The 27,609-nt window shown below is 42.9% G+C and overlaps 1 protein-coding gene across 2 annotated transcripts in view; it reads left to right on the forward strand.

Annotated features, from left to right (window-relative positions):
- The window catches only part of znf385b (zinc finger protein 385B), a 307,211-nt gene that overhangs the window by 19,495 nt on the left and 260,107 nt on the right, over positions 1-27,609 (forward strand). Inside the window, exon 1 of one of the 2 annotated variants that reach the window (XM_072259631.1) lies at positions 305-354. The exons of the other annotated variant lie outside the window; for it this stretch is intronic. Coding sequence (XP_072115732.1) covers positions 330-354 — 25 coding nt within the window. The 5' untranslated portion in view covers positions 305-329. Of the gene's footprint in view, positions 1-304; positions 355-27,609 lie in introns of those variants that run through there. 2 annotated transcript variants of the gene reach the window in all.

Below are 27,609 nucleotides of genomic sequence, written 5' to 3' on the forward strand. Positions count from 1 at the left end.
CTTACGAGAGCTGCATTCTCTTCATGGTAACACATAGCAGCACATTGCTATTGAACTGAAGTGACATAGCTTTCTTTTCAAAATGACTCTGAAGTGTCCATTTTCATCCTCAAAAAGGTGCAGACAGTGGACAGGATTTTGAATGAACCATGGCTCACTCTGTTACCTGGAAACTCTGAAGCTGTGCTGATTTTAAAAGAATAGCTGATTTCTGGATTTGTAACAAAGATCATCAAACTAGAAACTGTGGAGTTTTTAACAGCACAGTTATCAATTAGACTAGTTCTTTACGGCATTTTTGATCCAATATATTTGATGCTGCAGTCATAATGTGGAGTGGATTTCTCAACAAAGGTGAGTACCAAATAATCTACATTTCAGTACATAACCAACAGAGAGATAATCTGGCTATTAATCTTTCAACCCAAATACGTCTGCTTAATCCATTATTTTAATAGCAGCCATGACAGAATAAGTACTAATAGGACGACCCTTGTGTACTTATCTTATTTTATGTTTGAGTGTCTTCTACACGGTTTAGTGCTGTCCTTTTAAGCATGTTTGTTGAAGCGTATATTTGCGAACTATCTGTTATGGTAGTTCTTCAGTTCTGTGTGGTGTAATGACCTTCCTGGAGATGTCCTTGAAATACTGGCTTGTTTTTTTTTGGTAGATAAATTATACTGATGTGACAAACTTCCCAGAAAATTTTAGATTCCCATTTCTAGAGGTGAGTACTCATTTATGATGGACGATGGGCAGTGTTTGAAATAAAGATAATGTATTACCAAACATTTTCAGCAATGTTTCTCTATTTTTATAAAAAATGTAAAGAGCAGTGCAGCAGGCAACATGAAAGACTCATTATTAATAGCTTTTAAGCTTGTTGGTGCAATTTTTATTTTGATGGTAAAATCCTTCAGGATGACGAACTAACATTGCTTTTGTAGTTTTGAATAAATGAAACCACAGTGAATATGTTATTTGTCATCTTTTCTGAATTAGGTGTGAGCTAAAATTTGCAGCTGTAAAATATTATAAACAGATTTATAGCATATGCTTCACTGGAGAAATTATACATGCCATTTTTCAAAGCATGAATATTTTTATCAGCAGCTTTTCCTTATTTCTGAATAACCATATGTTGCCTTGTGAAAAGTTAAATGATGTGTGGAATGGTCTGAAGTAACCCTGGCAGTTCTTTAGAATAGATGTAACTGGTGGGTTGGGCGTGTAGAAGTGTTCAAAAGCTCTATAATACTAATTCACAGATAACTAATTTCCTCCTTGTACATTAGAATGCATTTAAACCTTTATCCTTACTGTTAGGGATAAAATAATGAAATATCCTAATTAATTCCTACTTTACCCTTTTTATCAGTAGACTAGCAACTGATTAGACGAGATACTGAATTACCAAAGTTCAAAGTGAATTTTATTATCAAAGTACATGTACGTCGTCATATTCAACCCTGAGATTCACCTTCCTGTGGGCATGCGCCATAAATCTATAGAATAGTAGCTGTAACAGGATCAATGAAAAATCACCCAGAGTTACAGAAGGGAACAAACTCTGCAAATGAAAATATAAATAAATGGCAATAAATAACGAGAACATGAGATAATAAGACTGAGTCCTTCAAAATGAGATCATTGCTTGTGGGAACATTTCAATGATAGGGCAAATGAAGTTGAGTGTAGTTATCCCCTTTTAGTGAAGACCCTGATGGTTGAGGGGTAGCAACTATCTTGAACCTGGTGGTGTGAGTCCTAAGGCTCCTGTATATTCTACCTGATGGCAGCAGTGAGAAGAGAGCAGAGACTGGGTGGTGGGGATCTCTGATGATGGATACTGCTTTTCTACAGCAACGTTTCACATAGATGTGCTCCATGGTTGGGAGGGTTTTACCCGTGATGTACTGGGCCGAAATCCACTACTTTTTGTAGGATTTTCCATTCAAATACATTGGTATTTCCATACCAGGCTGTGATGCAACCAGTCAGTATACTCTCCACTACATACCTATAGGTGTTTATCAAAGTTTTAAATGTCATGCTGAATCTCCAAAAACTCCCAAGGAAGTAGAGGTGTTGTTGTGCTTCCTTTGCAGTTGCACTTATGTGCTGGAATCAGGACAGATCCTCTGAAATAGTAGCACACAGGAACTTAAAGTTGTTGTCCCTCTCCACACTGATCCTCTGATGAGGATTTGGTAACGACTTCTGGTTTCCTTCTCCTGAAGTCTACAATCAGTTCCTTTGTCTTATTGACATTGAGTGATAGGCTGTTGTTATGACACCACTCAGCCAAATCTACAATCTCCCTCCTATATGTTGATTCATCACCACCTTTGATTTGGTTCACAACAGTGGTGACATCAACAAACTTAAATATAGCATTGGAGCTGTGCTTAGCCACACTGTCATAAGAGTAAAGTAAGTAGAGCAGGGAGCTAAGCACACTGCCTGTGGTGTACCTGTGCTGATGGAGATTGTGGAGGAGATGTTTTTGCCAATCTGAACTGACTGGGGTCTAAAAGTGAGGAAACTGTGGACCAATTACACTAGGAGGTATTGAGGCCAAGGTCTTAGGTTAGATTAGATTATGAGGACACTTAGTCCTTGTTTATTGTCATTTAGAAATGCATGGATTAAAAAATGATACAATGTTCATCCAGAGAGATATCACAGAAACACAGGACAAACCAAGAGTAAAACTGACAAAACCACACAATTATAACATATAGTTACAACAGTGCAAAGCAATACCGTAATTTGATAAAGAGCAGACCATGAGCACAGTAAAAAAAGGCTCAAGTCCCAATAGCCCCATCATCGCACACAGACGGTAGAAGGGAGAAACTCTCCCTGCCATGAACGCCCAGCGCCGCAAACTTGCTGATGCATTGGAAGCATCCGACTGCAGCCGACTCTGAGTCTGTCCGAAAACTTCGAGCCTCCAACCAGTTCTCCGACACCGAGCACCGAGCACCATCTCTGCTGAGCGCTTCGACCCCGTCCCGGCCGCCGAGCAACAAGCAAAGCCGAGAACTCGGAGCCTTCCCCTCCGGAGATTTCGGATCACTCAGTAGCAGCGGCAGCGAAGCAGGCATTTCAGAAGTTTCACAGATGTTCCTCCGTGCTCTCACGTCTGTCTCCATCAAATCAGGATTGTGCACGGCACCCTACCTGACAGATAACAGATATCATTTACCAGAGTGGCCGCGCAAGCTGCATTGTGCCGCCATCTTCTCCTCCCGCCTTCTCCTCTGGGAGCTTATTGATTAGTTTTGAGGGGACAATGGTATTGAATGCTGAGCTGTAGTCAACAAAGAGCATCCTGATATATGTATCTTTGCTGTCCAGAGGTTCAAGGATTGAGTGAAGAGTCAATGAGATGGCATCTCCTGTGGATCTGTTGCTCCAGCAGGCAAATTGGAGCAGATCCAAGACACCTCTCAAGCAGGAGCTGATATGTTTCATCACCAACCTCTCAAAACACTTCATCACTGGGTGATAGTCATTGGAAGTAGGTCACCACACTCTTCTTGGGCACCTGTATAATTGAAGCCTGCTTGAAGCACACACCGTTGAAGTGAGAGGTTAACACACCAGCCAGTTGGTCAGCACAGATCTTTAGTACTTGGCCAGGTACCCCGTCCGGTTCAGATGCTTTCCGTGGATTCACCGTCTTGAAGGCTGCCGCGTGTTAGCCTCAGAGACTGAGACATAGGATCATCGGGGGATGTAGGAGCTTTCGATGGGTCCTCCATGTTGTGATGGTCAAAACAAGCACAGAGCGCTTTGAGTTCATCTGCAGCAAAGACCTGCTGTATCCAATGTCACTTGAGTTAACATTATAAGAGGTGATGGCATTCAAGCCCTGTCACAGCTGGCGAGCATTGCTCATTGATTCAAGTTTGGTTCGAAATTTCCACTTCGCCCGAGAGCTGGCTTTCTGGAGATCATTACTGCACCTCTTGTAGCTTTCTTGATCTTCAGACTTGAATGCCTCTGATCTGGGCCTTGGCGGGTTTCATATCTCATGGTTCATCCAGGACTTCTGATTGGGGAAGACTGTGAATGATTTAATTGAGATACATTTGTCTACAGTTGTTTTAAGAGAGTCCAAAACAACCACAGTGTATTCATTCAGATCCACAGGTGAGTTCTTGAACAAGTCCCAGCCTACTGACTCAAAGCAATCCCTTAATCGCTCCTTTGCCTCCCGCAACCACCTCTTTGCTGTCCTAATCTCTGGAGCTTTGCTTTTTGGCCTCTGCCTGTATGCAGTTGGGAGAAGGACAACCAAAATATGTTCTTGCAAGGAATGGTAGGCATTCCTTACCTTAGTATAGCAGTATAATGTTCACCTGGCGGAGAATCTCACCTGGTCCCTCAACACCAGCTCCATAGCCAGGAAAGCCCAGCAATGTCTCTACTTTCTGTGAAGGCTGAGAAAAGTCCATCTCCCATCCTCACCACATTCTACAGAGGTTGTATTGAGAGCATCCTGAGCAGCTGCATCAGGGCCTGGTTCGGGAATTGCACCGTCTCAGATCGCAAGACCCTGCAGTGGATAGTGAGGTCAGCTGAGAAGATCATCGGGGTTTCTCTTCCCGCCATTACAGACATTTACACCACACACTGCACCCGTAAAACCAACAGCATTGTGAAGGACCCCACGCACCCCTCATACAAACTCTTCTCCCTCCTGCCATCTGGCAAAAGGCACCGAAACATTCGGGCTCTCACGACCAGACTGTGCAACAGTTTCTTCTCCCAAGCCATCAGACTCCTCAATACCCAGAGTCTAGACTGACATCTACATCATTTATTATTATATTGTAATTTGTCCTCTACTGTGCCTATTGTCTTGTTTATTATTTATTGTACTGCCCTGCACTGTTTTGTGCACTTTATGTAGTCCTGTGTAAGTCTGTAGTCTAGTGTAGTTTTTGTGTTGTTTTACGCAGTCTAGTGTAGCCTTATGTTGTCTCACTTAGTCTAGTGTAGTTTTGTGTTGTTTCATGTAGCACCATGGTCCTGGAGGAACGTTGTTTCATTTTTACTGTGCACTGTACCGGCAGTTTATGGTCGAAATGACAATAAAAAGCAACTTGACTTGACTTGACTTGGTCTACTGTGTTGAGAATTCTGTTACTACAGGTCATATGCTGGTGATAATTTGGCAGGGTTCTCTTCAAGCAAACCTGGTTGAATTCTCTGACTATAATTTCAAATGTGCTGTTTCTTGTTTGCAGAGGACAAACCACTATGTGCTATATTAAAGTTCTCTCAGAAATAATTTGTTTTAAATTATATTATTATGTTAGTGTGGAGGAATTTGCTACCAAAGTTGTTAATGCTGATGTTCAGCCCTGAAAATGTGCACAAATCCAGGGAACAGCAAGATTTAAAACTGGTGGTATTTATGTATTTGTCAAGCTGCCCAGTCCAACTATTACTTCTGAAAATGTTACTGTTCTTGGTGACATTGCATCCTTCATTACTTCTGACTTTCTCTCAGCCTATGCTGTCCCAACTGTGCATTACAAAAAACCAGTACCATCCCTGTGTTCCACATGTTCATAGCTGAGCTCATCCAAGACATTCCCCAACTTGCAGCTGTTGACAGTCAGCTAAAGTTACCACACTTTGCTGTTGTCTATCAGACTGGACTTCTCCATCAGTGAACATTTTATAGAGTCATAGAAAAGCACATCAGAGAAACAGTCCCATCTGGTCTGTGCTGAGCCATTTAATCTGCCTACTGCTATCGACCTGCATCGAGACCATAGCCCTCTGTTCCCCTACCATCCGTGTACCTATCCAGACTCCTCTTAAGTGTTGAAATCGAGCTCACATCCACCACTTGTGCTGGCAGCTCGTTCCCCACTCTCATGACCCTCTGAGTGAAGAAGATTCCCCTCGTGTTCCCCTTAAACTTTTCACCTTTCACCCTTAACCATTGACCTTTAGTGTTAGTCCCACCCAACATCAACAGAAAAAGCCTGCTTGCATTTATCATATTTATACCCCACATAATTTTCTATATCTGTCAAATCTCCTCTCTATCTTCAATGTCCTCAAGAATATAGTCCTAACCTATTCAATCTTTCCTTATAACTCGGGTCCTCCAGTCCCGGCAACATCAGTATAAATTTTGTATGTACTCTTTCAGCCTACATTCCAAAGAGTAAAGTCCTAACCTATTCAATCTTTCCTTATAACTCAGGTCCTCCAGTCCCGGCAACATCATTATAAATTTTGTATGTACTCTTTCAACCTTATTTACATCTTTCCTGTAGGTAGGCTACAAAAGCTGCATACAATACTCCAAATTATGCCTTAGCAACATCTTATTCAGCTTCAACATAACATCCCCTCTCCTGTACTCAGTACTTTGATTTATGAAGGCCAATGTGCCAAAAGCTTTTTTATGATCCTATCTACCAAGTACATTTTTGCCAGAAAACAGCCTGCCCCAATCCACACTAGCCAGATCCTTCTTGATATCATCCAGATTGGCCTTTCTACATTTAGAAGTTCAACCCGCTGACCCCACTTGCCTTTTTCCATATTTACTTGAACCTAATGGCATTATGATCACTAGATGCAAAGTGTCCCCTATGCTAACTTTTGTCACCTGCCCTGTCTCATTCCCAAATTGCAGATTTAAGTATTGCACACTCTCTCATTGGGACTTCTATGTATTGATTAATGAAACTTCCCTGAACACATCTGACAAACTCTTTCCAATCTTGTCCTTTTACAGTCTTGGAATCCCAGACAATATGTGGAAAGTATGTAATATGTAAAATCACTTACTATAACAACCTTATGTTTCTTGCAGCAGTCAGCAATTGCTCTACAAATTTGGTCTTATAAATCGCACAGACTGTTGGATGGTCTGTAATAGAGATCCATTAACATAGTCATACCTTTCTTATTCCTATGTTTCACCCATAACACCATACTAGGCAGGTTCTCCAGTCTGACTTGACGGAGCCCTGCTGTGACATTTTCCCTGACTAGTAACACCACCCCACTGCCTTTAATCCCTCCTTCTCTATCATGTCTAAAGCAATGGAATCCTGGAATACTGAGCAGCCAGTCCTGGGTCTCCTGTAACCAGGTTTCGCGAATGTTTACCTTATCATAATTCCATGTGTTGATCCATGCCTTGAGCATTTGTATATAAGCATCAAGCTCAACCTTTTGATTCATGACTTTCTCTGAGGTCATGACAACATCTGTCTCCACAACATCTCCGCTATCTGTTCTGGCACTCCGATTCCCATTCCCCTGCAACTTTTGTTTAACCTAAACCTGCCCACCTCCCCCCTGTGCAGCACTAGCAAACTTTCCTGCTCGGATATTAGTCTCACTCCAAGGGTCTAAGCCGTCTCTTCTGTCAGGTTCCACTTTCCCTGGAAGAGAGCCCAGTGATCCAAAAACCTTAGCCGCATGTCAAACTCTGTTACTGACGTCACCAGCATATGGCACAGGTAGCAATCCTGAGGTCACAACCCTGGAGTTCCTGCCTTTTAACCTGGCACCAAACTCTCTGAACTCACTTTGCAGAACCTTCTCACTCTTCTTACCCATATCATTAGTTCCTTGACCTCTGGCTGTTCACCCTCCCACTTAAGAATGTTGAAGACTCGATCCAAGGTATCCCATGCCCTGGCATCCAGGAGGCAGCATACCATATGGGAATCTTGTTCTCGTCCGTAGAACCTCCTTTCTGTTCCCCTAACTAACGAGAACCCTATCACCACAGCTCTTATCTTCTCCCCCTTCCTTTCTGAGTCACAGAGCCAGACTCAGTGCTAGAGACCTAACCACCGTGACTTTCCTCTGCTTGGTCTCTGCCGCCCCCCCCCCCCCCAACCAATAGTATCCAAAGTGGTATAGCTGTTATTGAGGGGGATGGCCACAGGGGTACACTGCATTGGCTCCTTAACCCATTTCCCCTTCCTACGTCCTGCACCTCGGATGTAAGGACCCCTTTATATGTTGTATCTATCGCCCTCTCAACCTCTCGAATGATCCAGAGTTCATCCAGTTCCAGCTCCAGCTCCTGACATGAAGTGTTAGACGCTGCAGCTGGATGCATTTCTTGCAGTGCAGTTGTCAGGGACACTGGAGGTCTCCCTGCTTTCCTCTATCCCATAAGAGGAGCATCCCACTATACTGCCTGGCATCCCTACTGTTCTAACTGAGCAATATAAAGAAGGAAAAACAATAAGTAAACTGTGAGGGAAAAAAAAGTCTCAAAACCTTGAAGAGCTGAAGCCTGAAAATCTCCATTCTAACACTGCCCACTCTAACAATGGCCACTCTACTTGTTTTTATTTGCTTTTGCCAATCTATCAAGATCACTGATCAGCCACTGCTCAAAACACCAAACTGCCACAAGTTGATGCCTTATGCACTTAGTTGGCAATCCTGAGTTATATACAGTGCCTATAAAAAGTATTCACCCCCCCCCCCGAAAATTTTCATGTTCTACTGTTTTGCAACATTGAACCACAGTGGATTTAATTTGGCTTATTTGATACTGATCAACAGAAAAAGACTCTTTTGGGTCAAAGTGAAAACAGATCTCTATAAAGTGATCTAAATTAATTAGGAAAAGAAAACACAAAATAATTATTTACATAAGTATTCACCCCCCTTCAAGTCAATATTTAGTAGATGCACCTTTGGCAAAAATTACAGCCTCGAGTCTTCATGGATAGATCTCTTACAGCGTTGCAATCTGGACACTGCAATTTTTTGCCCATTCTCCTTTACAAAACTGTTCAAGGTCTGTCAGATTACACGGGGATTGTGAGTAAACAGTCCTTTTGAAGTCCAGTCGCAGGTTCTAAACTGGATTGAAGTCCGGACCTTGACTTGGTCACTCTGGGACATTAACTTCGTTGTTTTTAAGCTATTGGTATGTAGCTTTGACTTTATGCTTGGGATCATTGTCTTGCTGGAGAACAAATCTTCTGCCAAGTCACAGTTCTCTTGCAGACTGCATCAAGTTTTCCTCCAGGATGTCCCTGTATTTTGCTGCATTCATTTTACCCTCTACCTTCACAAGCCTTTCAGGGCCTGTTGAAATGAAACATCCCCACAACATGAAGCAGCCACCATCATGCTTCACGGTAGGGATGGTGTGATATTTTTGATGAGCAGTGTTTGGCTTATGCCAGGCATCGCATTTAGTCTGATGGCCAAAAAGCTCAATTTTGGTTTCACCAGACCACAGAACCTTCTTCCAGCTGATTTCAGAGTCTCCCACATGCCTTCTGACAATGTCTAGCTGAGATTTCATGTGCGTTTTTTTAACAGTGGCTTTTTCTTTGCCACTCTCTCATAAAGTTGTGACTGGTGAAGCACCTGGGCAACAGTTGTTGTATGCATAGTCTCTCCCATCTCAGTCACTGAGCTTGTAGCTCCTCCAGCGATGTCATAGGTCTCTTGGTGGCCTTCCTCACTAACCCCTTCTCGCACAGCCACTCAGTTTTTTGAGGACAGCCTGCTCTAGGAAGATTTACAGCTGTGTTATGCTTTCTTGATGATTGACTTAACTGTATTCCAAAGGATATTCAGTGACTTGGAAATTTCCTTGTATCCATCTCCTGACCTGTGCTTTTCAATAACCATTTTGTGGAATTGCTTGGAGTTTTATTTTGCCTTCATGGTGTAGTTTTTGCCAGGATACTGACTCACCAGCCCTTGGACCTTCCAGATACAGATGTATGTTTGCTGCAATCAATTGAAACACCTTGACTGCACAAGTGATCTCCATTTCACTAATTATGTAACTTCTCAAACCAATTGGCTGCAACAGTGATAACTTGGTGCATCATATTAAGGGGGGGGGGGTGAGTACTTATGCAATCAATTATCTTGTGTTTTGTTAACATATATATAGTGTCTGTGTGCATGTGCGTGCGTATGTATATATAACATCATCAAAACTGTGATGATAATTAGTTACAATACCAAACATATGACCACTATGTAACTTACCAGATGTATTGAGATATGGCAGTACACTGGTACCACCCAGCATTGTTTTATATCAACTTTTTCCATGCAAAAGTAACTTAACTAAGCTGTCAACACTTCGTAGGTTACAGTGTTCTACCTTGACTCACTGAAGCATGTAGGTTTATAATGGAAGAACAGACTAATTTTAGATTGAAAAAGTATCTGCAGTTTCAGTGTAGCATTAATTTAGCAGATTGTTGCAAGAATTAGACTAAGGTCAAAATGATACAACAGGATCAAAGGTTTGAAGTGCAAGGAGCAACCATTCATATTTAATATTGGTAAATTCAGATCTAAATCTTTTATCAATAGTACTTTGAAGTTAGCTTCAAAAATTCATCGCAGTTGGATCCTATTTGATTGATAGACTAGGAGGAAATAAAAATTATGCTGAAGTGGGTCCCTTACTGACTGGCAAAATCTGACCATGGTAGGCTGCGAGGATTAGTGCAGGGGTGGGTCTCAGATCATTTAAATGACGTTGATGCAGGCAACACAGTAATGGGGTACATTAGCTGATGACATAAAGCTTGGTGAAAATAGGAGGCTACAGAGAGATTTAGCTGGTTTGCTTGAGTGAAGAAATGGAGTATAATGTTGGAAATATGAAATTATCCATTTTGGCAGTGAAAATTGCAAAGTGGTTTGCAGAGCTCCGAGACGTAGAGTAATCTGGGTATCCAAATGTGTGATTTGTGGAAAAAAAAACTAGTATACAGATGCAGCAAATAATTAAGAAATAGGTGCAAAATGAAGACTTTGAAGGTAAAAAGGATATGATTGAACTGGAAACGTTGAAGTGGAGATTTAGAGGATGTTGTTCGGGGTGGCATCTTTCAGCAAGGCTGAATAGAGGGTTTTTATTTCCTTGGACTGAAAGAGTCAAGGGGGAGGGGCTGATAGAGGATTTCAAATTAAGAGGGTTCCCATCTAAGCTTGTCTCATTTGCTCGCATGTGGCCCATATCCCTCTAAACCTTTGCTATTCACATGCCTGTCCAAATACCTTTTAAATGTTGTTAATGTCACTGCTTCAACGACTTCCTCTGGCAGCTCAGTTCATGTACTGCTGACCCTGTGGGTCCTTATTAAAACTCTCTCCTCTCACCTTAAACCTATGTCCTCTAGGTTTTGATTTCCCAACCCTGTGCATGTTGATTCTATCTATGCCCCGCATTCTCCTGCTCCCCTGGGAAAACAGTCCCACTGCTCATCCTCTCTCAATAACTCAATCCCTCAAGTCCTGGCTGGGGAGCAAGAGAACTTTAAGGGATCTAAGGAAAAGTTTTTCCTTAGAGGGTTGTCACAATCTGTAACAATCACTGAGGAAGCGATAGAGGCAGTTTATCTTAGAGCATCTAAAGTATCTAATGAGCATTTGAGATGCCAAAGCACAGAAGGTTATGGGTCAAATGCTGATAAATGGGAATAGTGTAGATTGGTTAAGATTGATTGTATCGATTGATAGTATAGATTGATTAGTTAATGACACTATTGGTTTTATCTGATGTAACATAACAGCCAATTTCTTTTTCTTTCTTTAGTTTAGTCGATTAGTTTGATGTAGATTAGGGTTTTTTTTCTCTTTCTTATTGGGGTATATATTTTTTTCTTTTTTCTTTTCCCATGATATTTTTTCTTTCTATATATTATTATATTTGTACACTGTAAGATTTTGGGAGGTTAATATCTGTGCATTAACAGTGTTTATATTTATATACACTAATTATTAACAATGTAATCCCAATAGCTTTGTATCAATTCTTTGTAATGTTTAAGAATTTGATATCAATAAAAAGATTGGAAAAGAAAAAATTGGTTAGTGTGAATATGGTGGGCCAAGTCGCCTTTATCTGAGCTGTATGTATTTTTTTTGCTATTTAGGATGCTATCTGCATTATTTGTCTCCTTGTTTAAGGAGGTAAGTTAATGCATTAGAAAAGTTTAGGGAATGTTTACTGTTTAGGTATTTGTAATGGGCCGATTTCTAATGAGATTGGTTAGGCTAAACTTGTACCTGTTGGACTTTAGAAGTGCAAGATTGGACTTGATTGAAGCAATTAAGATCCAGGATGTCCTTTAAAAAGTGGATGTAAAGAGAATATTCCCTCTTGTAAATTAATCTAGAGGTTTCAATTTAACAAAAACAGATATCATCGAATTTAGACAGAGCTAAGGCATTATTTTCCTTCAGAAGGCCATGAATCTTTGGAACTCCTCTCAGAGAATGGTGGAAGCAGAACCTTTGATTATTCTAACACAGAGAAAGATAGACAGTCGGAGTAAAAGGAGAAACGAATGCAGAGTTGAAGTTACATATTAAATGATGGAACAGGCTTGAGGAGTTTAGTTGCCTACTTCTACTTCTGATTCATATGTTTGTATGTATTACTGCCTCAGGCCTGATCTCCAGGGCAACAGCTCTAACAGCATAAAAACGGAAGCCTTCACTGGACAGTACGTGCCAGAAATACTCTGGTTTTCCCAGGACAGAATCCCAGACTCAGCTGTTTATTTATGTTACAGCTTTTCCCCCAAGCCATTGGACTACCAACCAACCGCCCTCTGCTGTGCCTATTTTCTTCTTTATTACTATTGCAGTGCCTGCAGTGTTCTGAGTACTTTATGCAGTCCCCTGGGTAGGTCTGTAGTCTAGTGTAGTTTTTTTGTTGTTTTATGTAGTTCAGTGTAGTTTTTGTATTGTTTCATGTAGCACCATGGTCCTGAAAAACATCTCGTTTTTACTGTGTACTGTACCAGCAGTTATGGTCGAAATGACAATAAAAAATGACTTGACTTGACTTGACTTGGATGGCAGGTAACCAGACCTGGCAGAATTTGAATGGTAGACAAAGTATTGTAGGGAGGGACACCAGCATTTCCTTGAACAAATATTATTGTGTGGCGACCCACTTTCTAGCACACACGAACCGGCTCACAACAGCGCACGCAGGCAGAGGGCCGGCCCCAAAAAGGGTGCCAGGCCATCTTCACCAGCAGGGGGGGAAGTCCCGCGCGCGGAAAGGGTCTGGGAATATGCATTCCCCACAGCAGTCCCGCCCAGGGAGGGCGGGAACGGGAAGGCTTTAAAGCAGGCCACGGTTTGCATAAATCTCTTTATCGCAACTCCAACTCACCGACTCCATGTGGTTATTCTATCGCTGTGTGTAGCACACCGCTACATTTGGTGACCCCGATGGCCCAAACAATACTTGGGCCAGAGATGACCGACGCCGCATCTGTTCACGCAGTTTCGTTAAAACTGCCAAGCTTCTGGACGCTGCGACCCCAATTATGGTTCGAACAAGCAGAAGCACAATTCCACATTTGGCAGATAACCTCGGAGTCCACTCGCTACTACTACGTGCTGAGCTCACTCGACCAGGAGACAACTGCACAAGTTGAGGAGTTTATATAGTCGCCCCCGGAGGACGGCAAATACACAGCATTCAAAGCCCTGCTCATAAGGACTTTCAGACTCCCACGGTGCGAACGAGCACGCCGCTTAATGCACCTGGATGGTTTGGGAGACAGGCCGCCGTCAGCATTAATGAACGAGATGCTGGCCCTGGCTGAAGAACACAAACCCTGCCTCATGTTTGAGCAGGCGTTCCTAGAGCAACTGCCCGAGGACATACGCCTGCTGCTGTCCGACACAGATTTCAGCAACCCCCGGGAGGTGGCGGCCCGAGCAGATGTGTTGTGGAATGCCAAGAAGGAGAGAGGGGCACCCGTCGCACAGATCACCAGGCTCAGGCACCGCAGCGCAGGGGCAGACCTCCCAAACAGAGGCCAATCCAGATTGTGGACAGTGGGGGAGGTATTGCCGGTTCTGGGGGGGGGGGGGGGTGGGTTATGTGGCGACCCACTTTCTAGCACACACAAACCGGCTCACAACAGCGCGCACAGGCAGAGGGCCGGCCCCAAAAAGGGCGCCAGGCCATCTTCACCAGCAGGGGGGAAATCCCGCCGCAGAAAGGGTCTGGGAATATGCATTCCCCACAGCAGTCCCGCCCAGGGAGGGCGGGAATTGGAAGGCTTTAAAGCAGACCGTGAAGTTTGAATAAATCTCTTTATTGCAACTCCAACTCACCGACTCCGTGTGGTTATTCTAACACTGTGTGTAGCACACCGCTACAATTGCCCTTATTGAGAGGCAGAGGTTAAAGCCCCTTTAAACTCTCTTTCAAATATATTTTATTTGTTTCATGCTGACGTATCTAACGAACTAATGACCTGCAAAATAGTGAGGGTATTTATTAAACTCATTTGACAGTATTTCATTTATTCTGTCTAGATGTATCATAGTACTATTTAGTTTTAGTTTATCAGAATCAGGTTTAACACCGGCATGTGACATGAAACTTGTTAACTTAGCAGCAGCAGTACAATGCAATACATAATATAGAAGAAAATAAAAACAAAATAAAATAATAATAAATAAATAACTAAATCAAATTACAGTATACGTATATTGAATAGATTAAAAATTGTGCAAAAAACAGAAATGCTATACATTAAAAAGGTGAGGGTAGTGTTCAAGGATTCAATGTCCACCTGTCTTTATCTCTTTACATACTGCAAGTAATTGTGTTATCCATATCATAACTCTGAAGTTCAGTTAAAAAATTCTTATTTTGCAGTTTTTGAATTCCCACTTTCATTTTGATAGTATCACATATTATAACTTCTGACAATCTCTGTACAGAAATTAAATTACTAATTGGTCAGAACAAGTAATACGTGTTTAATCTGAGGATGGCCTTGGAAAGTGTAAGTTTTTAGTCTGTTTATTCCATAAAACGGAGGCCAAACTGATATCTAATTGTCACTGATTTCAGAATATGTTTTGATCTCGCCAACAGAAATCAGATATGCATTCATCAGAGATCAACCTGCCAGAGTATATAATGATATCACCCAGCCACCATATTATCGGCAAATCTCTTTCACCTTATTTGTTGGTCAAGTTGGTGTCTGTGAACAGTATGGTACGTGTTCATTCAACGGCATATGTTGAAATTAACAGTTACATCCAAGAACATGAATTAATTCCTTATTTCACTTTTTCGTTCATCCTATTGTTTGCAAGATTCTTGTGAACAAGCACAGCCATGTATAACTTTGAGTAAAGTCAAAATAAATCTTTTATCAAAGTATAAAACAATATGTCACCATACACTACCTTGAGATTCCTTTTCTTCAAGGCATTTACAGGAAAATAGAAATATAATAGAACTTGTGAGAAACTATTCATAAAGGCTGAGAAACAACCAATGAGCAAAAGAGCACAAGTTGTGCAAATAAAAGAATAAATAAATAAAACAGAGAATATGAGTTGTAGAGTCCTTAGAATGAGTCTACAGGTTGTGGAATCAATCAGAGTGAAGTTATCCATGCTTGTTCAGGAGCCTGATAGTTGTAGGGTAGTAACTGTTCCTGAACCTGGTGGCGTGGGACCTAAGGTTTCTGTCCCTCCAGCCCGATGGTGGTAGTTTTCGACCAAGAATCTTGATTTATGCCTTGTATTTCATGGCTTTTCTTTAGACGTACAGTATTGCGGCCAGTTCACATGCAGGAAAAGAGAAATTGATTTTTTAGATTTATTTGTTTTATTGCGATGAATACCAGGAGAATAGGCTTTAGAAAAAGAGCAGTGGGAAGAAAGGACCGTGATTGAGAAGCAAAGTATTTCAATCCCTGTTCTCCCCCGACTGCTCTGAAGTTGCATCTTGTTTTGTCTGCTGAAGTTCTGTTGTGGGGACAGCACTGAAGAATTGAGAAACTGCAGTGGAGCCTTGTTGGATGGCAGCGGTGGGTTAAACTGGAGGTGAGCACTTTAGTCCAATTGGTAAAAGCTGCCTGTGAGTTTCTGCACTACTCCGCATCAGATAGATAACTGCAGTGTGTGCCAGGGAAGATTTTGATAGTCACCATCACCTGCTCTGTCCGTCACGATTTTCCCATTCAATCGCGGGACCGTCGCAGCAGGAGGAGGAGCGAGGGGCTCAGGAGAGCGCTGAGTGCTGGGAAGCAGCTGAGGTGAGTGTGCTTTAAAAGGAGCGTGGAGGGCAACTGAAGGGTTAAACAGAGTGTTGAGTAGTTGATGAGAGGGAGTGAGTACTTGAGATAATTGGCAGGGACAGATAAAAGGAGGGGTAACTGAAGAGGAGCGGCCAGTGTGTGAGTGGCTCAGGGTTTGGAGTGGAGCTTTGAGGCTTTGGCTTGAGAAGCTTCAACGAACAGAGGCTAAGAACGAGCTTGCTCCCAGTGAGGTAAGGCCAGGTAAGTTCCTTTAATTAATTTAATTAACTTAGGAGTAGGTAATGGAAGCAGCAGTTAGGGCATTTGAGTGCTCCGTATGCAGTATGTGGGAAGTCAGGGACAGCACAATTGTCCCTGATGACCACACCTGTAAAAGGTTCATCCAGCTGCAGCTCCTGACAAACCGAGTTAGGGAATTGGAGCTGGAGCTGGATGAACTTTGGATCATTTGTGAGGCAGAGGCAGAAATAGTCAGGAGTTTCAGGGAGATAGTCACCCCTAAAAGTCAAAAGGCAGGTAGCTGGGTGACTATCAGGAGAGGGAAGGGGAGTAGACAGAAAGAGCAGAGCACCCCTGTGGCTGTTCCCATCAACAATAAGTATACCATTTTGGATAGTGTTGGTGGGGACGACCTACCAGGATCCTGCCAGGATCAAAGGCAAAGTTAACAGGCATAGGGAACCTTGGTTTTCAAGGGATATTGACGTCTGGATAAGAAAAAGAGAGAAGTGTAGAGCAGGTATAGGCAACGAGGAACAAGTGAGGTACTTGAAGAGTATAGAAAATGTAAGAAAATACTAAAGAAGGAGATCAGGAAGGCAAAAAGAAGACATTAGGTTGCTTTGGCAGATAATGTGAAGGTAAACCCGAAGGGTTTCTACAAGTATATTAAGAGTAAAAGGATAGTAAGGGACAAAATTGGTCCTCTAGAAGATCAGAGTGGTTGTCTATGCGTGGAGCCTCATGAGATGGGGGAGATCTTAAACAGTTTTTTTGCATCAGTATTTACTCAGGAAACTGGCATAGCGTATATGGAAGGAAGGGAAACAAGCAGTAGTGTCATGGAACATATAGAGATTAAAGAGGAGGAGGTGCTTGCTGCCTTACAGCGAATAAAGGTAGATAAATCCCCCGGGTCTGACATGCTATTTCCTCAGACCTTGAGAGAGACTAGTGTAGAAATTGCAGGGGCCCTGGCAGAAATATTTAAAATGTCCTTAGCCACGGGTACGGTGCCGGAGGATTGGAAGGTAGCTCTTGTTGTTCCGTTGTTTAAAAAAGGCTCCAAAAGTAAACCAGGTAATTACAGGCTGGTGAGCCTGACATCAGTAGTAGGTAAATTATTGGAAGGTGTTCTGAGAGATCGGATATACAAGTATTTGGACAGCAAAGGGCTGATTAAGGATAGTCAGCATGGCTTTGTGCGTAGTAGATTGTGTTTAACGAATCTTGTAGAGTTTTTCGAGGAGGTTACCAAGAAAGTAGATGAAGGAAAGGCTGTGGATGTTGTCTACATGGACTTTAGTAAGGTCTTTGATAAGGTCCCACATGGGAGGTTAGCTCAGAAGGTTCAGATACTAGTATCCATGGAGAGGTTGTAAACTGGATTCGAAATTGGCTGTGTGGGAGAAGACAGAGAGTGGTAGTGGATGAGTGCTTCTCAGACTGGAGGCCTGTGACTAGTGGGGTGCCTCAGGGATCTGTGCTGGGACCATTGTTGTTTGTGGTCTATATCAGTAATCTCGATGATAATGTGATAAATTGGATCAGCAAGTTTGCTGATGACACTAAGATTGGAGGCATTGTGGACAGTGAGGAAGGCTTTCAAAGCTTGCAGAGGGATCTGGACCAACTGGAAAAATGGGGCAGAAAATGGCAGATGGAATTTAATGAAGAGAAGTGTGAAGTGTTGCATTTTGGAAGGACAAATCAAGATAGGACATACACAGTAAATGGTAGGGCACTGAGGAGTGCGGAGGAACAATCTGATCTGGGAGTTCAGATACATAATTTCCTGAAAGTGGCGTCACAGGTAGGCAGGGTTGTAAAGAAGGCTTTTGGCATTCTGGCATTCATAAATCAAAGTATTGAGTATAGGAGTTGGGATGTTATGGGGAGGTTGTATAAGACGTTGGTGAGGCCAAATTTGGAGTATTGTGTACAGTTCTGGTCACCTAACTAAAGGAAGGATATCAGTAAGATTGAAAGAATGCAGAGAAGATTTACTAGGATGTTGCTGGGTCTTCAGGAGTTGAGTTACAGGGGAAGATTGAACAGGTTAGGACTTTATTCCTTGGAGCATAGAAGAATGATGGGGGATTTGATAGAGTTTTACAAAATTATGAGGGGTATAGACAGAGTAAATGTGAGTAGGCTCTTTCCACTTAGAAGAGATAAATACGAGAGGACATGGCTTTAGGGTGAAAGGGGAAAGGTTTAGGGGAACATTAGCAGGAACTTCTTCACTCAGAGGGTGGTGGGAGTATGGAACGAGCTGCCATCTGACATGGTAAATGCAGGCTCACTCTTAAGTTTTAAGAATAAATTGGATAGATACATGGATGGGAGAGGTCTGGAGGGTTATGGACTGGGTGCAGGTCAATGGGACTAACGGAATAAAGTTTCAGCACAGACTAGAAGGGCCGAATGGCCTGTTTTCTGTGCTGTAGTGTTCTATGGTTCTAGGAAGCCATGTGGTTTCACAAGGTGGTTTCAGGAAGCTCATTAACAGCAACAAGGAACACCTGAGGCCAGCTCGTGTCCGGATTCTTCACTGGGTGTTCAGTTTAGCTTCTCATATTGCTTATAGACTACTCTCTCAAAGCCTTGAATGACAACCACTACTTTTCCTCCAATCTGACTTTGCCAATTATTACGCCTGGGAGTGATTGCACCAAATTAATCCTCCCTTCGCTGCAGCATTCCAGTGCCCATACATAACAAAATGAAAGTTTCATATTGATTCATTACAATAATTACCAACGGGAAATAATGTCTCCACACTAACCATGTCTGGCTAAAAAGAAGAAAGTATATTTTTCTTTTTGATACCTCTGCTTTTTTGCCTTTTCACATGCATTGCAAGAAGTAGTTTTCTCCTCATTACGTGCAAAGGTTTTAAAGGCCTGAAGTGATGTCAGGCTCCTGACAAGAACCATTTAAAGACTGAATTCCGAGAGGCTGCTGATGGCCAGCCTGATTTTACTTTCCAAATCTGAGTGGCAGAGTACTCTGAGGGAACAAAAGTGACCTGGCATTTGCTAATTCTCAGAGAGATCGAGGTTTCAGAGAAATGGATTCTCGTCATTGCTATTCCATGGGGCCCAGCATCTGCAGTCCCACTGATATGTGAGCTTGCTAGCCTAATAGCTGCTGTCACTTCCGGCAACTGGAGAGATGTATGGATAGATATTTCATTGATCCTAAAGGAAATTACAGTGTTACAGTAGTATTACAAGTGCATAGTTATAAATATTAGAAAAGTAAAAAAGAATAAAATAATAAGTTACCTCAAACAATCCAACAGGAACGGGACATCACTTCCCCGGCTATAAGTTGCCTCATTATAGAGCCTAATGGCCGACGGTAAGAATGACCTCATATAATGCTATTTGGAGCAGCAGGGTTGTCTTAGACTATGACTACAACTGCACTTCTGTTCAGCCAGGGTGGCAAGCAGAGGGTGAGAAACATTGTCCAGAATTGCCAGGACTTTCCATAGGGTGCTTTGTTCAGTCACTGCTTCCAATGTGTCCACTACTGAAAAAATAATAGCTCAAGGATGCGGTCCATCTTCTTAAGACCATAAGATTTAGGAGCAGAAGTAGGTCATTTGGCCCATCGAGTCTGCTCCGCCATTCAGTCATGGGCTGATCCACTTCATCCAGTCATCCCCACTCCTCTGCTTTCACCCCATACCCTTTGATGCCCTGGCTAAACAAGAACCTATCTATCTCTGCCTTAAGTACACCCAATGACTTGGCCTCCACAGCCGCTCATGGCAACAAATTCCACAGATTTACCACCCTCTGACTAAAGTAATTTCTCCGCATTTCAGTTCTGGAAGGACGTCCTTCAATCCTGAAGTCGTGCCCTCTTGTCCTAGAATCCCCTACCATGGGAAATAACATTGCCATATCCAATCTGTTCAGGCCTTTTAACATTTGGAATGTTTCTATGAGATCCCCCGCTCATTCTCCTGAACTCCACGGAATACAGCCCAAGAGCTGCCAGACGTTCCTCATACGGTGACCCTCTCATTCCTGAAATCATTCTTGTGAATCTTCTCTGAACCCTCTTCAATGTCAGTATATCTCTTCTAAAATAGGGAGCCCAAAACTGCACACAATACTCCAAGTGTGGTCTCATGAGTACCTTCTAGAGCCTCAACATCACATCCTGCTCTTATATTCTATACCTTTAGAAATGAATGCCAACATTGCATTCGCCTTCTTCACAAGTGACTCAACCTGCAGGATAACCTTTAGGGTATCTTGCACAAGGACTCCCAAGTCTCTTTGCATCTCTGCATTTTGAATTCTCTCCCCATCTAAATAATAGTCTGCCCATTTATCTCTTCCACCAAAGTGCATGACCATACACTTTCCAACATTGTGTTTCATTTGTCACTTCTTTGCCCATTCCCCTAAACTATCTAAGTCTCCCTGCAGGCTCTCTGTTTCCTCAATACTACCCACTCTTCCACCTATCTTTGTATCATCGACGAATTTAGCCACAAGTCCCTTAATACTCATAGTCCATATCATTGACATACATCGTTAAAAATTAATGGTCCCAACACTGACCCTGTGGAACTCCACTGGTAACCGGCAGCCAACCAGACTAGGATCCCTTTATTCCCACTCTCTGTTTTCTGCCAACAAGCCAATGCTCCACCCATGCTAGTAACTTCACTGTAATTCCACAGGCTCTTATCTTGCTAAGCAGCCTCATGTGCGGCACCTTGTCAAAGGCCTTCTGAAAATCCAAGTACACCACATCTACTGCATCTCCTTTGTCTACTCTGCTTGTAATTTCCTCAAAGAATTGCAGTAGGTTAGTCAGGCAGGATCTTCCTTTCAGGAAACCATGCTGGCTTTGGCCTATCTTGTCACGTGCCCCCAGGTATGTCGTAATCTCATACCTAACAATCGATTCCAACAACTTCCCAACCACTGATGTTAGGCTAACAGGTCTTCATTACCTCCAAAGCTTCAGTTTGTGCAATGAAATAGTCCACTGTTGTTTCTTAGATGGGAATATGCTGTAGGGAAGACAAAGCTTTCATGAGCATCAACAAAGATTTGCTGTATACCCAAGTTTAGTACAGGTCCATTGTCTTTTGGACTCCATAACACTGAAGTGACTGAGCACCAGTGCCAAGGAGCTGTGGCAGGGGAATGGCAGGATAATGAATAATTCCTGAGAGTTGCACTGGGCAGTGCGACCAGCCACTGCTCTCTGTCTGCACACTGTTTATTCAATATACGTTTAGCCAAAAACAGACTGTGGGAATCAGTGAGACTTATGAACTGTACATGGTTTCAGCTTTGCATATCTGCCGTGGAGACTTATGAAAAAGGAGATTTTATCAAAGTTCAAATTACATTTATTATCAAAGTATGTCTGCCATGTACAGCCTTGAGATTCATCTTCTTACAGGCAGCCACAAAGCCAAGAACCACAATAGAATCCACGAAAAACTCCACACGACAAAGACCAATCAAACAAACCACACGTGCAAACAATAGAAAAAAGTAATCAAATAACACACAGAGCATGAACCACGGAGTCCCTGGAACTGCATCCATATCCACAGAGCTAGTTCACCGCTAGGGCTGAGCCCGATGGCTGCAGGCCACAGGTGTGGAGTTAGTTCTGTCACACACCCCGTGATGGGTTAAAGATCCAGCAGAAATGGAAAACACTTTGGAGTCCAGTATTGCTATTAACTAATGGTATTTATTAGTAACTATGCAATACAGTAGTATAAATGCAGATAAATCAAACAGGTGAGCAATGATTATATATAAGTAAGTGTGGAAATATATGAAAACCAAGCTTCTTTGAGCCTAGGGGTGAATAGATAGTCTTACGATGATGAGTAAAGTTCAGTTCAGTTTGTGGTATTGATTTGAATAGTGACGGAGAGAGAGAGAGATTTGAATCTTCAGGTGAGCTGACGCCATCAATCTTCCCATTGTCCTCCGAAATCCTTTGGAAGTCACTGACTGTGAGCACCACAAAGGGGACCTTTCTCCTGTGGTGGAATTATCAACCCAGGCGAGGGTTGGACACAGAAATAACTCCCCACCGGTTGCACCCTTTTCCACACTGCGAGAGCCACTGATCGATCCTCCAAAACCCACCTTTTCTGTGGGCACAACAAAGCTCATTCAATGTCCAAAACCATGTGCCTCTGTGTCTATCATCTGACCTATTTATCTCAACATGCTGACTACTTGCTGTCCATCAAACAGCTTCTCCCACCTCTCTCTGCAAGAACACAGCAGCTGCTAGTGTCCTTGTAGAAAATGTAAATATGCTGCCGAAAAACCATAACACCATCTCTCGCTCTCTCTCTCTCTCTCTCTCTCTCTCTCTCTTTCTCTTTCTCTTTCTCTTTCTCTTTCTCTTTCTCTTTCTCTTTCTCTTTCTCTTTCTCTTTCTCTTTCTCTCTCTCTTTCTCTCTCTCTTTCTCTCTTTTCAAAAGCACAGTTCATAGAGGTAATTCAGGACCCCGTCACAGTTCAGTGCTGAGGTGACACAGGAACCCGATGGCTGCAGGCCACAGGTGTGTAGTCAGTTCAGCGCTGAGGCCAGTAATGCCTCATGGAGTAGTGAGCCAACACCAGTTCATCCTTCATTCTCAGTGTTGATGCCTTGACCTTTTGGTCTGGCTTGGCGCTTAAGTTGACTAAAGAATGTTCTGTTTTCTCTCTTGTGCCCAGACCCCACCGCTTCAATCTGGCCCAAAGTCCACTCCAGCAATGGCCACCATGTCTATACGTATCAAAGTATGTATAAATTATACAACCTTGAGATTTGTCTGCTTGCAGGCAGCCACAAAGCAAGAAACCTGAAACAGCTCGATTAAAACAGAAAGACCAACGCCAATGTGTAGAGAAAGAGGAAAAAACACAAATCATGCAAACAATAGAAGCAAGCAACAGCATTCCGAACCAAATTGAGTCCAATAGATCTGAATCCCTGCAGCAGGGAAATGGGCCCACCAGGTCATTCAGACAGTTCAATGAGACAGCTCCCAAAGGGAAATTATGGGTTGTGGATTCCAGTGATCATAGTTGGGTTGTGGTAAAGTATATTTAGTAGAATAGTTCATAGTTTTGTTAGCTGCCCAAAAAGGTTGCCGTATATCACCAGCACCATCTTGAGTATTCCATTTCATCAGGCTTTGAATCCACTAAGTAACTACCAGCTGAACCATTGCACCAATATTTCTTTTTGTTCTGGCAGCTATTTAAATGGTTTCACTTGGTGTAAAAGGGAAATGTTGAGTTCATGGTGTGATGTGTGATATCCCTGTGAGATTCAGTGTCAATCCAACGGTCTTTGCAAAATTGGTATTTTTACTCATTTAGTATTTGGATAACATCTCACTATCCAGATATTGTTGAATGTTGTTATATCTGGGGTTGTACTAAGGACAAGCTCCCACCACCTATTAAATGATCCCAGTGGCATGCGCCTCAAATAGCCTCTTACAACCAAGTCCAGGTCCTGGCTTTGACGTGCGGCTTAGCCGCTAAGCCCAGCGGAACCATTTCTACTGACAAGAGAAGGGGCAACGGCAAGTAACTGCCACTTTAAAACCAGTCACTTCGAGCAAATGGAGCTCATCGAGGAGAAGGAAACTCTGATCCCAAACCTCCACTGCCTTGCGGCTATACCCACTCATGGGAAAGGCTTCGGGAGTAAACCCCAAGGGAAAAATCCAAAGCTGGAGGCCCTAAGGCAGTCCTACATTGAGTTCAACGCAGACTGGCAGCTCCCGTGACGCTACTGGTGACAGACAATATCAGTCTCTGCTGTTCCTTTGGGTTCATCAGTTGCAAGGAGAGGAGGAGCTTGCTACATGGGCAGCAGCTTGCTCTCCATTTTGTAGTGCCCTGACTTACGTACCTAGACAGCTAGGTCTCAACATCCATGGTCGATCCTGACTGACGGAGGCCTAATGGTGATGATGGTATTGGGGTAGTAAACAACGGCTGCATTTTTGAAAGTAAAATTGGTCGGAGTGTGTGAGGGACTATCTCTCATGAGACCAGGAGGAACAAAAGGGATGAGAAGCTCCATTTAGATAGATTTCACAGATCTTGTAGCACCATTTGCTGAAGAACCTGTGGATTCTTATTTGCCTCATTAAATGTCTGCTCTGCAGATACTGCCACCAAACACAGGTAACTCGTTGCCACCAAGAGGTATTGTGAAATTGTCACTTTGCCTACATGACAAACAGCAGTTCATTGACCAAAGTGCTGCTGAACATGAAGGGCAGATTTTACTGATTTCACTGAAATCTTAGAGCAATGGAAGAGGCCATTGATCTCGAAACCCAAGTATCATTTCACTATCAAATGCTACTTGATAGAAGGATGCAAATGGAGTCATTAAAAGATACCCATAAAAGTTCTCTGTTTATAATCATTTTAGAGTAAAGGCACTGGGCTGGAGTTTGAGCCCAGGTTGGGGCACTCTGTGATTGAACATCAGTGATCTGGGAGGTCTGGTCAGCAAGTGTTGAGGAGACCAGCAATACCCAAGTCAGTGAGCCCGGGTCCTGGGTTGAAAGTCCGTGCGCACAGGAGCCCTGAGGGGCCAGTGACCCACTCCTCCCCAGACCACCTGTTTGTAGGCCCGTGCAAGTCCAAAAGTCAAGGTTCAAATGTCAAACAAGGTCTGTGCAAGTCTTGAAGTCGAGGCCTGAAAGTCAAGCAAGGTTTGTGTGAGTCCAGAAGTTGAGGGCCGAAGGTCAAACCTATTATCAGTCAATCCTGGGGTGGATATCCAGTCATTGGCAAAGTCCAGAGAGCAAAGCCAAAGGTCAAAGTCCAGAGCACAACAAGTCTGGAAGCTTGAAGATTGAAAACTGTAGTTAGAGGCCCGGAGGAGTCATGAGGTCTCGGATTTGGATGTCCGCGTGAGTCTGGGAATTGAGGCCTAAAGGTCAAACCCATGATCAGTAAGTCCTGGGACAAAGTCAAGCTGGTGGCCCTATGCCCGTGAGCATGAGAGTCTAGGGCCAAGGATTGGAGGCCCAGAGGTAGCCTGTCCTGGGGTTGGCGTCCTGTCTCTAGGTGTGTGTAGGTGGGAGGGTGGGAGGGAGGATGGGAAAGATGCTTATTTTGCTGTTCACAAAATGCTGTAGGAACTCAGCAGGCCAGGCAGCATCTGTGGAAAAGAGTAAACAGTTGATGTTTTGGCCCAAAACATCGACTGTTTACTCTTTTCCACAGATGCTGCCTGGTCTGCTGAGTTCCTCCATCATTTTGTGTGTTGCTTTGGATTTCCAGCATCTGCAGATTTTCTTGTGTTTGTTTAGCTGTTGTTTTGTTTTGTTGTTCCTGTTGCCTGTGTTGTTCTGACTCCGCACTTCACTGTATGTTTTGATGTACGTGCGATGAATAAGTGAATCTCAGTCTGAATTTTCACGACATGTCAATGATAACAAATCCATTTCTGATTCTGAATCTTATTGTGATGTTCTTTTCTGATCTAAACCTTTGAAGCTTATTTACACAGAACTATATCCCCAGGCCTCATATGGTTTTGTAAATATATCTGCAATATGGAAAAAAAAATCCTGAGATGCTGGAAAATGTTGCGACTGCAAAGCAACCCTCGGTGGAAAATGGAATCAATGAACAAGTAGGTGAGGATTTAAATAAAAACAAGACAATGCTGATTTTTGGACTCTATTTTGAGCGGTGCATCCAATCTACATGAACAGGGAACCAGCATGAATATATGGATAAACCAATAGAGGTGAGATGCTGTAAATCAAGAAGAAGATGAAGATATACCGGCATTTGACTGTTATTTGTGTTATGCATGTGACATTCTTATATTTGATGCTCCTGAAGATAATGGAAGTTTACAGCTTTGCCTGGATGGCTGACTCAGTTTAAAAATAACAACATGGGTATGAGTACAATTTGCATTCTTGTGAAGGAAGTTTGCACAGATGAATTAGTTTCTGGTACCCTCCATGAATCCAAGGGGAATTAAAGAAGGGGTGCAATTGGAATGATATGATACAAATGAAACCTCTGGGAGAAACTTACTGACGAAGACCCAGGTATTCAAGGGCAAACAATATGCTCCTATACCAGGTAGAAACAAACACAATACTCTGCAAATGCAATTACTATACATTAGCTTAAACTTAGTCCAATGGGCAGGGCAAAAGTCCACAGAAGTTTAAAAAAGCGAGAGCATTAATATGCTAATGGTATATTTTAGCAGGAATTCATTGTGGTTTGTGCTGCATGTTCCAGTGTACATCTGAAATTGATGGCACAAGAAATGGCTGCCTGCTGATGAATAATGCTCCTACTCATCATCAGGAAAGTGTTTACACAGCAGAAGATGGTAACATTTTTTCAAGAATTTCCCACCATTTGTGACTTCTGTGTCCCAAGAGTGATCTTGGACTGCATATGTTAAATGCATGCTTTGAAAGGGAGAATAAAACTATGCCTGTGCAAATCCCTGCAGCATCTGGTGACTCTGTAATCTCTGTCTCAGAGGCAAAGAGATCTTTCATGAGGGTGAACCCTAGCAAGGCGTCAGGCTCTGATGGAATAACTGGTAGGGCTCTGAAAACCTGTGCCAACCAACTGGCAGTAGTGTTCAGGGACATCTTCAATTCTTCACGCTGCAGTTGGAGGTTGCCACCTGCTGCAAAAAGGCCACAATCCTCCCAGTCCCTAGGAAAAGCAAGGTGAGCTGCCTTAATGACTGTCACCCAACGGAACTCACATTTACTGTGATGAAAGAGATGGGTCACGGAATCAACCCCTGCCTCAGCAAGGATCTGGACCTGCTGAAATTTGCCTATCGCCATGTTAAATCTACAGCGGATGCAACCCTCTCGGCCTTGGATCACCTGTTAGGCTGCTGCTTATTGACTCAGCATTCAATGCCATCATACCCTCAGTACTAATCAACAAGCTCCAAAACCAGGGCCTGTGCTCCTTCCTCTGCAACTGGTTCCTTGAATTCCTCATCAGGAGACCAAAGTTAGTGCAGATCAGAAATAATCTCTCTTCCTCACTGGCAATTAACACTGGCACACCTTAAGCATGCATGGTTAGCCCACTGCTCTGCTGTCTCTACACACAAGACTGTGTGGCGAGGCACAGCTCAAACGTCATCTATAAATTTGTTAGTGATACAACTACTGTTGGCAGAATTTCAGATGGTGACAAGGAGACGTCCAGGAGTGAATTAGATCAGCTGGTTGAGTGATTTTGCAGCAACAACCTTGCCC

This window comes from Mobula birostris, chromosome 6 (assembly GCF_030028105.1).
Source record: "Mobula birostris isolate sMobBir1 chromosome 6, sMobBir1.hap1, whole genome shotgun sequence".
NCBI classification, from domain to species: Eukaryota; Metazoa; Chordata; class Chondrichthyes; order Myliobatiformes; family Myliobatidae; genus Mobula; species Mobula birostris.